The sequence below is a fragment of the Cherax quadricarinatus genome, chromosome 23, assembly GCF_038502225.1.
Source record: "Cherax quadricarinatus isolate ZL_2023a chromosome 23, ASM3850222v1, whole genome shotgun sequence".
Classification (NCBI taxonomy): domain Eukaryota; kingdom Metazoa; phylum Arthropoda; class Malacostraca; order Decapoda; family Parastacidae; genus Cherax; species Cherax quadricarinatus.
The window spans coordinates 32,477,453-32,493,786 of NC_091314.1; the positions used below are offsets into that span (position 1 = coordinate 32,477,453).

The 16,334-nt window shown below is 40.7% G+C and overlaps 1 protein-coding gene across 2 annotated transcripts in view; it reads right to left on the reverse strand.

Annotated features, from left to right (window-relative positions):
- The window catches only part of dom (domino helicase), a 479,765-nt gene that overhangs the window by 130,916 nt on the left and 332,515 nt on the right, over positions 1-16,334 (reverse strand). Inside the window, exon 18 of one of the 2 annotated variants that reach the window (XM_070088056.1) lies at positions 3,366-3,386. The exons of the other annotated variant lie outside the window; for it this stretch is intronic. Within the exon in view, the coding sequence (XP_069944157.1) occupies positions 3,366-3,386 (21 nt within the window). The remainder of the gene's footprint in view (positions 1-3,365; positions 3,387-16,334) is intronic. 2 annotated transcript variants of the gene reach the window in all.

Here is a 16,334-nt window from a genome sequence, read left to right on the forward strand (position 1 = left end):
AAGTAGCCATTCTAATATTCCGTCATGAATGGGTCGACATTATTTATACAATTACACTATAACAATATTGCAGTAGTCTGCATAACAGTAAATCTTCTATTTACTGTTATGCAGTAATATCAGAGGGGCCTGGAGATGTGACTGATGAACAAAGAAAATGTTATTTTAGAGCCAGGAATGTCTGCATTGTTCATTCTGGACCCTATTTTGAAATTGTGATATTTTTTAATTTTCGTGAAATTGGCCAAATTGCAAATTTCTGACCACGTTACTGTGTAGTTGAAATCGGTAAATGGGCAATTTCTTGTACTCAATTGATAGAAAAAATGGAGTTCTAAAGAAATAGCTATGAGTTTGGTCGACTGGAACAATGGAATTAGCTGAAAATAGGGCTCAAAGTGGATTCGTAAATTTGAAAATAGGGCTCAAAGCTGATTCGTAAATATCGCCGAGGCCGCTAACTTCGCGAGAGCATAATTCTGTCAATTTTCCATCAAATTTCGTTCTTTTGGTGTCATTACAATTGGGAAAAGATTATCATTTCATGAGAAAAAATAATTTTTTTATTTTTTTTTTAAATTTTTCGACACCAGGAGACACCTCAGGATTTGGGGTTGTGACAGTCAAGGGGTTAATTAAATTTATTATTATAATATCTTTCATCTTCCAATGAGGACATTTCCCAAGCCTGCAGTCCTTTGTAGTTCTTAACTTCAACTCATCCATCTATTTTGTTGCATGCATGCATTTAAATTTTTTTTTTTTGTGTTATTTAACCCTTAACCCGCAAATGGTCCAAGCCTACATATATGTCCTTACCACTAGCGCTCCAAACATAGATCAACGTTTTATTTTTCATTCCTTCAAAATTGGCGCTATAGACCTGAGTCACCTAGACACAAGAGAATGGGTCTGCGCACTCAGTGTGTGCAGTATGAAAAAAATCGGGGATGCCTGGGTATCATCAGTTACATTCAGGTCCATCTTGGGTCAACGTCATGGCAAACCCTCGTGATTCACTCATTCCTCATTGTATTAACATTCTTTTATTTGAGGAAAGTGATATAGAACGTGAGTTTAGTGGATTTGAGACCGATGTGGCCACCAATAATCAAGGAATTAGTGAAAATATCAACGATAACCTAGATGACCCTCAGCCAATTACCTCTGGGGTAGCCAGTGTGTCCACACCAGACCCTAGGCCTAGCATTTCTGGGGTGGCCGGTGTGGCCACACAAGACCCTTGGCCAAGCGCCTCTGGAGTGGCGAATGTTACCCATAGGCATCTACGCAAAAGGAAATTATCATTTTCCCAGTGTTTTAGCGATAGTGAAAGTGATGTAAGTGATGATGAGACTGATTTTATATCATTCAAGGATTCGTGTAGTGATAGTGATATTCATTATTCACCAGTGAAGAGTATGTTTAGGCGCCTACGTTCAGGCAGTGTGCCATATGCAGTTCCCAAGGGTCGTGGGAGGTTACGATCCAAAACCTCGACCACTGATACTGATAGTGATCATGAAGGAGAATATGCAGGGATGGAGGATGAGGAGGTAGGTGGCATGGTGCCTGGAGCACATGGAGCAGTGGGTGGACAGACAAAGGACCGGCTGGCATCCCCTCAACCATGTCCTGCCTCTACTCCTGTCCCTCCTCCTGCTCCCCCATGCCCAATGCAACAGGTTCACCCTGCACCAAGTGACCGTCAGTGGAACTGGACACAAAGTATATTTGTGCTACAGCCTTTTGATTTTGATGCAAGTGGAAGTGGCATCCTGCCAGAATGTCCCATAACAAATGAGTCTATACAGTTAGACTTCTTCCATTTATACTTTGATGAGCCTATAATAAATGATAGTGACCCAGATGAACAATTATTACTGCTATATCATGGATAACACAGAGGTTGCAGAATCATCATAGCTGTGCAGGTGGAAAGATACAACAGTGGCTGAAATGTATTTATTCCTTGCCACTATCATGCTTATGCCACGGTGGCCTGGTGGCTAAAGCTCCCGCTTCACACACTGAGAGTCCGGGTTCAATTCCTGGCGAGTGGAAACCTTTCAACGCGTTTCCTTACACCTGTTGTCTTGTTCACCTAGCAGCAAATAGGTACCTGGGTGTTAGTCGACTGGTGTGGGTCGCATCCTGAGGGACAAGATTGAGGACCCCAGTGGAAATAAGTTACACTCCTCGAAGATGCACTGGTTTTCTTGGGTTATCCTGGGTGGCTAACCCTCGGGGGTTAAAAATCTGAATGAAATCTTATTATCACATACCTATAAGAACAATATACAAAACTATTGGGCCACAGACTACTTTATCAGTACTCCTGTCTTCCGTGACCTCCTTTCCTGCAACAGATTCACTCTGTTGCTACAAATGTTGCACTGCTCAGACAGGAATATGCCCAACAGAAATGATTTTCTATACAAAATCCAGGAAGTGTTTATGTATACCAAGCAGAAATTCTGTGCATACTTTTATCCCTTCAAGAACATTGTTGTCGATGAGTCCTTGATTCTGTTCATGGCATGCCTGTCATTCAAGCAATATATACCAAGCAAATGTAATCACTTTGGTATAAAACTTTTTGTTATGTGTGACTGTGAGGGTGGTTTTGTGTTGACAAGTGTGACATGATGATAGGGTTCGTTGACTGTGTGCGTAGGAGTCGCAAGTGGTATATAAAAGTGTTTTTCCACCTTGTAGACATTGCAGTGCTCAATGCATTCAATATGTACAAAATAAAGACTGGAAAACAACGTTTTGCAGACTTCTCCCTGAATGTCGTAAAACAGATAGCAAAAAAGTATGATACCACACCTGTACCTGCCTCTCAACAGCGACTTGTCTCCCAACCACAACCACAGCCAGTGGGGGAAGTGCCAGACTGAATCATCCCTAACTGTCACTACCTGGTACCAATACCACCTACCCCAAAGTAGAAGTATTCCCAGAAAAAGTGTGTTGTGTGTGCTACCACCACAAAATGACCCCAACAGCGAAAGGACACACGATTCATATGTCACCAGTGTGGGGTGGCACTCTGTATGAATCCATGCTTCATGGAGTATGATACAATCGTGGACTTCTAGAAACATAAGTGGGACATGTAAGTATTTCTATATAGTTGTAAATAATAGAATGTGATTCAGCCATGTGTGCAAAATCACCTATCAGTGTGTACATGTGTGTTTGTGATAGTATGATAATACAGTGGACCCTCGGTTTTCGTGTTTAATCTGTTCCAGAGCCATCGGCCAAAACTGAAACCATTTTCCCCACAAGAAATAATGTAAATGGAATTAATCCGTTCCATACACCCAGAAGTATCAACAAATACACATGACACTTACCTTTACTGAAGGCTGTTGTTGCTGGAAGGACGACAGGGAGGAGGGGAAAGGGAAAAGAGGTTATTCTTTGGAAGGGGAATCCCCTTCCATAAGGACCGTAAGTACCAAGTCCTTATCAGGGCTCACTTCCCTAGCTTAAATATAGATATACATGCAGAAAAGAATGACAAATAAATATAAAGCACTAATCTTCCCCACACACCAGCCAGGGTACTTCCCCACACATACGATTTGATTTGAGTGGGACTTGCACATGGGTGAATAGAATTATCAAAGCTTATTGCTTGGGAGGCATTGAAAATTGGGTTGGACAAATACGATTCTGTTAGTGGGAGGGTTTGTGAAGGACCTGTCTAGTATGGGCCAACAGGCCTGCTGCAGTGTTATTGCTTTCTTATGTTCTTATGTAATAAAATGCAAAAATGAACATTTAACATCACACTTACCTTTATTGAAGACTCTTGTTGGTGTATGGCAGACCGGGCAGAGGGGAGAGGGAGGTGAGTTTATTGTTGGAGAATATGACACTAATATCAACTCTATGGCTAATTTATCCATCACAATTGAACTATAACATAATAAACAATATTAACCCTTTGAGGGTTGACAGGCCCTCTCCGAGACTCGTTCTCAGGGTCGGCCAAGTTTAAAAAAAAAAAAAAAAAAAATTTCTTATGAAAAGATAGAGAATCTTTTCCCGATCATAATGACACCAAAAGTATGAAATTTGATGGAAAACTTAGGGAATTATGCTCTCGTGAAGCTAGCGGTCTCGGCGATGTTTACGCATTGGCGATTTTGCCCACTTTGTGCCCCATTTTCGGCCAATTCCACTGTAGTTGTCGACAAAAAACATGAATATTTCGCTAGAACTCCATTTTTTCTATCGAATGAGTGCAAGAAACCACTCATCTACCAATTTCAACTATCCAGTACAGTGGTCAGAATTTAGCAATTTTGCCAATTTCACACAAATTTCAAAAGATGCCAATTTCCGAATAGGGTCCAGAATAAACAAGAAAGATATTCCTGGCACTAAAATGACATTTCCTCTGTTCATTAGTCACGTCTCAAGGCCCCTCTTATATTCTTTTGCTTTTCACTTTGAATTTTTATTCTCACAAAAATTAGAAGATTTACTGTTATGCAGACTACTGCATTAGTGTCAAAAATGGTATAAATAATATTGGCGCACTTGCGAAAGAATATTAGACTCACCAGTTGACGTGTATTGGACGCTTGGCATGATTTGTTTACTTTTGACCTTGGTAAAAATTAAACATTTCTGCTACTTTGAGCTCAATTTCAAGGTACTTTTCATTGTAAAACCAGTCAAAATCATCTTTATTTTTTTAAAATGTCTCCCATTCTATAAAATGAGACCAAGAAAACTAGAATACAACAATAAATACCATACGAAAATACTGTGCAAAGTCGCTGTTTTATTCCAAAAAAACGGTCAAAGTTTTTTTTTTCTCATTATGCACTGTGTGCTGCAGGGTTTTTTTTATACTGTGCACACTGACCACATATACCCATTCTTTCATATGTAGGCCTACCAGCTTTCTCCCACTAGATTTGAGGGTGCTAGAATTTAGGCATACTAGTACGTCAAAAATCCTGGGTCGTAAGCCGTACTAGTATGGCCAAAACCCTCAAAGGGGTAATAACACAGAAACATGACATACACTCTAGAATGAATAAAATAAATCATTATGTATGTCACAACTGGTGTTCTGTTGTTGTTGGGTGTATAAGGGTCACTGAAAGCCTAAGTCGTACATAATGTTGGTGAAGGGTGCAGCTGAGGTGGTAGAGAGGGCAGTGTTTTCTGTAGCCCTATATAACTCAACAACTCTGGAGAAGTTAGAAGAATCGCTGAATCACTGAACAAGGCACCCTCTACCACCATCACAACCACTACCACCCTCTACCACCATCACAACCACTACCACTCTCTACCACCACCACTTACGTATTTTTCTACAAACTTTCTTAACCCTTTCAGGGTCCGTCCCGTAGATCTACAGCTTTACATTCAGGGTCCAAACCGTAGATCTACGTCATGAGCTCAGTTCACTCTGATAAACTGTGAGTGGTACATTTGGGCCTAGATATGAGAGAATACATCTATGTGGTATGTGTGCACCACATAAAACAGATCCTGCAGCACTGTGTATGAGAGAAAAAAAAACTGAAATCATGATTTTTCGATTAAAACAGCGACTTTGCAGTGTTTTTTTGCATGTTTTTTATAGTTGTATTTGCGATTTCTTGGTCTCATTTGATAGAATGGAAGACATATTACAGAAATAGAGATGATTTTGATTGGTTTTAGCACTGGAAATGGCTTGAAACTGAGCTCAAAATAGCAGAAATGTTAAATTTTTGCCGATATTCAAGAGTAAACAAACGACCTCACACGTCTAATACACGCCAGCTGGTGGGTCTAATATGCATTCACAAATATGGTGATGATATTTAAACAATTATTACAGTATTGCATAACAGTAATTCTTCTATTTTTTGGTGTGAATAAAAATTCATTATGTGAATAAAAAATCAAAATGGAATTTATTTGTAAAGCCTCAAAACGTAACTAATGAACAGAGGAAATGTTAGTTTAGTTCCAGGAATACCTACATTGTTTATTCTGGACCCTATTTTGAAATTGGAATATTTTGAACTTTGTGTTAAATTGGCCAAATTAACAATTTCTGATCACTTTAATTTGTAGTTGAAACAGTTGACTTGGTGATTTCTTGTGCTCAATCGATAGAATAGAAGTAATACTAGTGAAATAGCTAAGAATTTGGTTGACTGAAATAATGTAATTGGCCTAAAATGGGAGTCAAAGTCGGCAAAATCGCCGATTCATAAATATCGCTGACACATCAAAATTCGCGAGAGCATAATTTCGTCAATTTTCCATCAAATTTCGTACTTTTTGTTTTATTACCTTCACAAAAAGATTCTCTACCATTTCATAAGAAAAAATAAAAAATTTTTTTTTTTTAATTTCTTGGACACTGGGGCACCACTTCAGATTTGGGCCTTGGACCCTGAAGGGGTTAAGTTATATTGTGTTTCTCACATTCTTTACCAAAGGGCTGGCACTAGAAGCTTTCTTTGGGAACATGGTGGCTTGGCTCATTTAGCAGTCACACACAATAAACAAGCGCCAAAAACAATGGATTATTACGAAATGTTTCGTATGACCTGGCAGGATATGTTCACTCACCGAGAAACAACGCGATACTGCCTGAAAATGCATGTGGGAGGTGGCTTTGTCTGCGCACTGGGCACTGGACAGGTTCCGTATGATCGATGAAAACGGAACAAAAAAATTGAAGAAAAAAGTCTGCCAAAACCGAAATCGGCGATAACAGAGATAGACGAAAACATAGGGTCAACTGTAATTTCGTATATAATATTGGTGTATAAACAACGGTATTAGTCAGACGGTTGAAAAGGGGTTGTTGAGGTGGTTTGGTCATTTAGAGAGAATGGATCAAAGTAGAATGACATGGAGAGCGTATAAATCTGTAGGGGAAGGAAGGCGGGGTAGGGGTCGTCCTCGAAAAGGTTGGAGGGAGGGGGTAAAGGAGGTTTTGTGGGTGACGGGCTTGGACTTCCAGCAAGCGTGTGTGAGCGTGTTAGATAGGAGTGAATGAAGACGAATGGTATTTGGGACCTGACGAGCTGTTGGAGTGTGAGCAGGGTAATATTTAGTCAAGGGATTCAGGGAAACCGGTTTTTTTATATAGCCAGACTTGAGTCCTGGAAATGGGAAGTACAGTGGACCCCCGGTTAACGATATTTTTTCATTCCAGAAGTATGTTCAGGTGCCAGTACTGACTGAATTTGTTCCCATAAGGAATATTGTGAAGTAGATTAGTCCATTTCAGACCCCCAAACATACATGTACAAACGCACTTACATAAATACACTTACATAATTGGTCGCATTGGGAGGTGATCGTTAAGCGGGGGTCCACTGTACAATGCCTGCACTTTAACCCTTTGACTGTTTCCGACGTATAAATACGTCTTACGAGCCAATGTTTCTGACGTATTTATACGCATAAATTCTAGCAGCTTCAAATCAAGCAGGAGAAAGCTGGTAGGCCCACATGTGAGAGAATGGGTCTCCATGGTCAGTGTGCACCATATAAAAAAAATCGGGGAGCCAGTGGTGCATTGTGGGAATGCCATTTCAGTTGTCCTTTTTCAGCATGTCTAGCGGTAAGAAATATGTGATTCCCTAGCAAATCTGGGACTCTTCTCTTCCCAAGTGATGCTCTAACACAGATGGAAGTGTCAGTGAAGATCAATTTCATGATTTGGAGGAGTTTGAGACCAAAAGCAATGGAGGAGGAGGAGAGGGAGGAGGGGAGGAAGAGGAGGAGGAGGAGGAGGGAAGGAAGAGGAGGAGGAGGAGGAGGAGGAGGAGGAGAAGGAGAAGAGGAGGAGGAGGAAGAAGAAGATGTAATAATATTGTTCCCTTGAAGCAAGAAAAAAAAAAGTCCACCCCATGACAGTGACAAGATAAGGGGAGATAACATCTGATAAGAGCTGACTTTGATGAGCGTAAAGGAGGGTAATATTACATGACCATCGCCCTCCCTTTGTTTTTGCTGGTACACAAACATTTCTGTCTGTCTATTTGTCTGTCTGTCAAGCTCCCTGTCTGTCCATCTAGCTCTCTGTCTCAGAGAGCCACAAGACTGTGTCATCACCTTTACTCACATCTTCAAGCAGAGTATAGCACTTTGTCTGGATTTCTTGGGTTATCCTTGGTAATTTACACTATGTATACTTGTATTTATGTGTACCTGTGAGACAGAGATAGGCAGACAGATTGAAAGATATAGAATGAGGGAGAAAGATAATTAGATAGAATGGAGGAGGGGAAGCAGCGTCCGACCCCATTGTTTTGACAGGAGGTAGGGGGTGTGAGTAATGAGACAATATGTCACTTTGACAGCTGCCGACTTCTGACTCAAAACAATTATAAGCAACACACTCTCACACAAGACAAGGAGGAGGAGAAGGAGGAGAAGGAGGAGAAGGAGAAGAAGGAGAAGGAGGAGGAGAAGGAGAAGGAGAAGTAGAAGTAGAAGTAGAAGGAGAAGGAGGAGGAGGAGGAGGAGAAGGAGGAGGAGGAGGAGGAGGAGGAGGAGAAGGAGGAGAACTAGAGGAGGAGGAGAACTAGAGGAGGAGGAGAACTAGAGGAGGAGGAGAACTAGAGGAGGAGGAGAACTAGAGGAGGAGGAGAACTAGAGGAGGAGGAGAACTAGAGGAGGAGGAGGAGGAGGAGTAGGAGGAGGAGGAGAAGGAGGAGAAGGAGGAGGAGAAGGAGAAGGAGGAGGAGGAGGAGGAGGAGAAGGAGAAGTAGGAGGAGGAGGAGGAGGAGGAGGATGATTGTTTGTTTTTGTAAACAAGTTTTGTAAACAATATATTGATAATTATGTTTGTGTGCTTATTGTGTTGTATACAACGAGTGTATATATGTACATTGCACCTTACTTTGGTCTCATAGGCCACATAAGTTATGAGAAAAAATAAAATAGTGAAAAAAACAAAAAACCTTCAAATACAAGTAAACTAAAGTTTACCGGGTGAGCGGCAGTCGCCACTGTTGCCATACGCGGCTCATTTTCTGCAAACTTCACGGCTCTATATCTCAGTAAGTACCGATGGCAAAAATTTTTTTTTTGGACTAAAACACTCAGAAAAATAATCTTAACATTTTCGTAAGAAAAAATAATTTTTTTTTTTTTTGAATATTTGGCGACATAGAATGACAGTTTCAGAGAGGGGCCTGAAACAGTCAAAGGGTTAAAGGAGGGGTTTGGGATATTGACAGTTTGGAAGGATATGTTGTGTATCTTTATACGTACAGGTCTCCCTCAACATTCGCGAGGGTTAGGGATCAAGAGCCTCGCGAATGTTGAAAAATCGCAAATGTTTGGTGCCCCAAAATATTGTAAGGAAATATAATACTGCTTCCTTAACTTGTTGAACCATGAACAATCATAAAATACATGAAAACGTCGTAAATTGTACTAAATACATACATGTTATGGTTTAATAACATGTATGTTATTAAATACCACTGCCTCCAATACTGCCTCCACCAATGCCTCCACCACTGCCTCCACCAATGCTTCCACCACTTCCTCAACCACTGCGAGTCCCTACTACCCTCCCTCCGACCCCGCAACTGGCAGCCAGCCCTCCCACCACTCAGTGTGGCGAGTGTTTTGTTTGTTCATTATTTGCTATTAAACTACAGTATAAATAATGTAAACACATTCATGACTGCACATTGGAATGGCTATTTGGACAGGTATTGGACGGTAACATCATGTGTTTTCTCTTGAACACAGCAAAGAATCAAACATTTCTGCTACTGCTAATAATAACAATAGTAATACTACTACTACTACTACTAATAATAATAATAATAATAATAATAAATGCAATAGAATTGAAGAAGGAAATTGTACAAAAATACGAGGGAGTGGTTGACACATGGTCAGTGTGGCTTTGTTTATGCTGGAGTGAGCATTAGTCTCCGTGCTCTTCCAAACATTTCACAATAATTCATTGTGTTTGGTGCTTGTAGATTGAGTGCGACTGGAGTGGTAGAGGCAGTGGTTGAGGAAGCAATTGAGGCAGTGGGTGAGGCAGTGGTTGAGGCAGCGGTTGAGGCAGTGGTTGAGGCAGTGGTTGAAGCAGTGGGTGACGCAGCGGTTGAGGCACTGGTAGAGGCAGCGGTTTAGGCAGGGGTTGAGGCAGCGGTTGAGGCAATGGTGGAGGCAGCAGTTGAGGCAGTGGTATTTAATAACATGTTATAAATAATAATAATACATATTATTAACTTTTATTATTATTATTATTAACATGTACGTTATTAAATACCACTGCCTCAACCACTGCCTCAACCGCTGTCTCACCCACTGCCTCAAGTGCTGCCTCGCCCACTGCCTCACCCACTGCTTCAACCACTGCCTCACCCACTGCCTCAACTACTGCCTCAACTGCTGCCTCGCCCACTGCCTCACCCATTGCCTCAACCGCTTCCTCAACCACTGCCTCTACCACTCCAGTCGCACTCAATCTACAAGCACCAAACACAATGAATTACATGTATTGTGAAATGTTTGGAAGAGCACGGGGACTAATGCTCACTCCAACATAAACAAAGCCACACTGATGATGTGTCAACCACTTCCTCCACCACTGCTTCAGCCCTCGTATTTTTGTACAATTTCCTTCTTCAATTCTATCGCACTTATTATTATTATTATTATTATTATTATTACTACTGTTATTATTAGCAGTAGCAGAAATGTTTGATTCTTTGCTGTGTTCAAGAGTAAACACATGATGTCACCATTCAATACCTGTCCAAATAGCCATTCCAATATGCAGTCATGAATGGGTTTACATTATTTATACTGTAGTTTAATAGCAAATAATGAACAAACAAAACACTCGCCACACTGGTGGGAGGGCTGGCTGCCAGTTGCGGGAGTTGGAGGGAGGGTACTAGGGACTCGCAGGTGGCGGGAAACTTAAATATGATTTGGCGGCTGGGAATCTGGAGGCTGGGAATTTGGCAGTTGGGAATTCGCGAATGTGTGAAGCCCACGAAAGCTGAAAACGCGAATGTTGAGGGAGACCTGTATATGCTTCTAAACTGTTGTATTCTGAGCACCTCTGCAAAAACAGTGATAATGGGTGAGAGAGGTGAAAGTGTTGAATGATAATGAGAGTATTTTCTTTATGGGGATTTTCTTTCTTTTTTGGGTCACCCTGCCTCGGTGGGAGATGGCCGACTTGTTAAAAAAAAAAAAAAAAAACAGTAGGCAATGAAATCAAAAGATTTACAATAAAACATAATTATCATACCATAAAAACCAAGAATATTAAAAAAACAAAAATGGAAAAAAAATCCGGTAAATATGTAGAATTTCTGCAAGCAGCAGCTCTCCATGTTGCCGTCAGGTGGTTGCCAAGTGCCAACTTCGCAGTCTCATATTTCGGTAAGTATTGACCCTAAAAAATTTTTTTTCCTATAACACTTAGAAAAATGCACTCTTTATTTCTATAAATTTTTTTTTTCAAAATATTCAGAGCGCCGAGCGAGAGAACGCATATATACATTTGGACCGTTTACTGGTTAAGGATGGCAATTTTCTGTGTGTAATAAGACCAAAAAAATTTTAGGGGTCAGTACTTTCCAAGATATAAAACTGTGAAGTTGACGCTGAATGCTCACCCGACAGCAACATGGAGTCCTGCCGCTTGCAGAAGTGTTGCTGATATACAGTGGACCCCCGGTTATTGGCCGGTTCAGTTATTGGCCAACTCGGTTATCAGCCGGTTTTTTGGCGCCCGGTTATCGGCCGTTAACCCTTATACGGTCCAAACAGATCGACGTTCAAATTCGTATTGCTCTGAAAGTAGATCTACTTTTTTTTACATATTTTCAAATATAACAAAAAAAAAAAAAATGTAGATAAAAGTTTTTTTTTACAGGTTTTCAAATGTAAAACAAAAAAGAAGATCTACATTTTTTTACATATTTTCAGATGTTGAAAAAATGTATATATACGTTTGGACCATTTAAGGGTTAATTCGGTTATCGGCCATTTGGGAGGCATCCATCCGCCAGCTGGGGCCACTTGTGAGTTAGTTTGGCTTTGTCTCTGGGCGAGTGAGGAAGCTTCTGCTCATTCATCCAAACATTTTGCTATACAGTGGACCCCCGCATACCGTACAATCCGCATACTGCTCGCTTTTATCGCAAAAATTTTGCCTCACATACCACCCAAAAATCCGCTCACCGCTCTTCGTCCGAGACGCGTCCAATGTGCGCCCTCAGCCAGCCTCACATGTACCGCCGGTGGCATTGTTTACCAGCCAGCCTCCGCGGTAACATCCAAGCATACAATCGGAATATTTCGTATTATTACAGTGTTTTCGGTGCTTTATCTGGAAAATAAGTGACCATGGGCCCCAAGAAAGCTTCTAGTGCCAACCCTACAGCAATAAGGGTGAGAATTCCAATAGAGATGAAGAAAGAGATCATTGATAAGTATGAAAGTGGAGTGCGTGTCGCCAACCTGGTCAGGTTGTACAAGAAACCCAAATCAACCATCGCTACTATTGTGGGCAACAGAAAGGCAATCAAGGAAGCTGTTCTTGCCAAAGGTTTAACTGTGTTTTCGAAACAGAGATCGCAAGTGATGGAAGATGTTGAGAGACTCTTATTGGTGTGGATAAATGAAAAACAGCTTGCAGGAGATAGCGTCTCTCAAGTGATCATAAGCGAAAAGGCTAGGAAGTTGCATGAGGATTTAATTAAAAAAATGCCTGCAACTAGTGATGATGTGAGTGAATTTAAGGCCAGCAAAGGTTGGTTTGAGAGATTTAAGAAGCGTAGTGGCATACATAGTGTGATAAGGCATGGTGAGGCTGCCAGTTCGGACCACAAAGCAGCTGAAAAATATGTGCAGGAATTCAAGAAGTACATAGACAGTGAAGGACTGAAACCTGAATAAGTGTTTAATTGTGATGAAACAGGCCTGTTTTGGAAGAAAATGCCAAGCAGGACCTACATTACTCAGGAGGAAAAGGCACTCCCAGGACATAAGCCTATGAAAGACAGGCTTACTTTGTTGATGTATTCCAATGCTACTGGTGATTGCAAAGTGAAGCCTTTATTAGTGTATCACTCTGAAACTCCCAGACCGTTCAGGCAAAAGAATGTCCTCAAGGAGAATTTGTGTGTGCTGTGGAGGGCAAACAGTAAGGCATGGGTCACTAGGGACTTTTTCTATGACTGGTTACACCATGCATTTGCCCCCAATGTGAAAGATTACCTAACTGAAAATAAATTAGAACTTAAGTGCCTCCTGGTGTTAGACAATGCCCCTGGTCATCCTACAGACGTGGCAGAGCGACTTTATGGGGACATGAAATTCATTAAGGTGAAGTTTTTGCCTCCTAATACCACTCCTCTCCTGCAGCCCATGGACCAGCAGGTTATTGCAAACTTCAAAAAACTGTACACAAAAGCTCTGTTTGAAAGGTGCTTTGTAGTGACCTCAGAAACTCAACTGACTCTAAGAGAGTTTTGGAGAGATCACTTTAATATCCTCAATTGTGTAAACCTTATAGGTAAGGCTTGGGAGGGAGTGACTAAGAAGACCTTGAACTCTGCTTGGAAGAAACTGTGGCCAGAATGTGTAGACAAAAGGGATTTTGAAGGGTTTGAGGCTAACCCTGAGAGGATTATGCCAGTTGAGGAATCCATTGTGGCATTGGGAAAGTCCTTAGGGTTGGAGGTTAGTGGGGATGATGTGGAAGAGTTGGTGGAGGAGGACAATGAAGAACTAACCACTGATGAGCTGATAGATCAACTTCAACAGCAAGAGGCCAGACCTGAGGAAACTGGTTCAGAGGAGGGGAGAGAGAAATTGAAGAAGTTGCCTACTACAAAGATTAAGGAAATCTGTGCAAAGTGGCTTGAAGTGCAAACCTTCATGGATGAAAATCACCCTCACACAGCTATTGCAAGCCGTGCTGGTGATTATTACACTGACAATGTTGTGAAACACTTTAGGGAAGTCATAAAGGAACGAGAGGTACAGGCCACTATGGACAGATATGTTGTGCGAAAGAAGTCCAGTGACTCTGAAGCTGGTCCTAGTGGCATTAAAAGAAGAAGGGAAGTAACCCCAGAAAAGGACTCGACACCTCAAGTCTTAATGGAAGGGGATTCCCCTTCTAAACACTAACACTCTCTCTCCCCTCCTCTCATCCCATCAATCATCACCAGATCTTCAATAAAAGTAAGTGTCATGTAATTGTGCATGCCTTTTTCAGTTTGTGTGTATTAAAATTAACATTTCATGTGGTAAAAATTTTTTTTTTTTCATACTTTTGGGTGTCTTGCACGGATTAATTTGATTTCCATTATTTCTTATGGGGAAAATTCATTGGCATACCGAACATTTCGCATAACAACCAGCCCTCTTGCACGGATTAAAGTCGCTATGCGGGGGTCCACTGTAATCCATTGTTTTTTGTAGTTATTGATTGAGTACAACTGCAAAAAAAGCAACCATGGGCCCAAAGAAACACTTTACATAGTACAGTGGACCCTCGACCAATGATATTAATCCATTCCAGAGAGCTTGTCGTTAGTTGAATTTATTGTTGGTCGAATTAATTTTCCCCATAAGAAATAATGGAAATCTAATTAATCCGTTCCAGACACCCAAAAGTATGAAAAAAAAAAGAATTGACATGAAATATACATTTTCCTACACAGAAAAAGAAGGATACATTCACAATTAATACTGTACTGTACTAAATGAAGAATAAATGATGCCTTTATTGAAGATGTAGTGATGAGTGATGAGAGGGGAGGAGGGGAGATGGAGGTGTATTAATTTGGGAACAGCTTGTGTCACTGGACCTCTGTCACACTACAAATCTGTCCACTGAGCTTTCCAGAACAGGCCTGTTTTGTCACAATTGAACACTTATTGGGGTTGGAATTTTTCAGCTTCGCCATGCCTTGTCACACTGTGTATGGCATTACGATTCTTAAATCTCTCAAACCAACATTTGCTGGCCTTTTATTCACCAATATGAGCACTAGTTCCAGGCATTTTTTCCTGTTCACCTGGGTTTTAGACGACTGGCGTGGGTCGTAACCTGGGGGACAAGATTAAGGACCCCAATGGAAATAAGTTAGACAGTCCTTGATGACACACTCATTTTTTAGGGGTATCCTGGGTGGCTAACCCTCTGGGGTTAATTGTTTCTCGGTATTCTCGATAAGCCACACCAATAACAGTCTCTCCACATCTTCGAGAAGTACAGCTGACTGTGGTGCAGTAGCAGCTGACCTCGGTGCAGCATCAGCTGACCATGGTATGATAGTATTTCAATAGTATTTCTCACCCTTTTTACCACATGGTTGGCACTAGAAGCTTTCTTTGGGCCCATGGTGGCTTATTTAGCAGTTATAAGCGCTAAAAGCAATGGAATAATACAAAATGTATCGAATATATGCGTGGAACCATCTGCCCTGTCTTTAAACAATGGCACATTAGCTGATGGCAGGGCAGCTGAGGCACTAAGGCTAAACAGACAGGTTCGGGACAAATCATGTTGGTCGAGTTTTTCACCGTTGGTCGGGCCAAAATTTTTATGATCAAATGCTTTGTTAGTCGAATTTATCGTTAGACGATGCCTTCATTGGTCGGGGGTCCACTGTATATGAAAACATGCAATGTTTATATGCGATGTATATTTAATAATTATCACTGGTACATTAAATGTCTTATTTTACGTTAATAGACATTTTCATTAATCCATCTATTATATCTTCTTCAAAATTATATAAGAAACATGTTACATAGCATATAAACATGCAATGTTTATTATATGTGATGTATATTTCATAATCACTCTTTGCCACATTAAATGTCTTATTTTACGTTAATATAGACATTTTCATTAATCCATCTATGATATGTTCTTGAAAATTATGTAAGAAACACGTTACATAGCATATAAACATGCAATGTTTATTATATACGATGTATATTTAACCCTTTGACTGTCGCAAGCCCCTTTCTGAAATTGCCATTCTACGTGGATAAATTTTTGGAAAAAAGAAAAATTATTTTTTTCTCATGAAATGATAGAGAATCTTTTCCGAATTGTAATGACACCAAAAGTACGAAATTTGGTAGAAAACTCACGGAATTACGCTCCCACGAAGTTTGCGGTCTCGGCGACATACACGCATCGGTGATTTTGCCAATTTTGAGTCCTGTTTTTGGCCAATTCCATTGTTCCAGTTGACCAAACTCATAGCTATTTCTTTAGAACTCCATTTTTTCTATCAGCTGAGTACAAGAAACCACCCATTTACCGA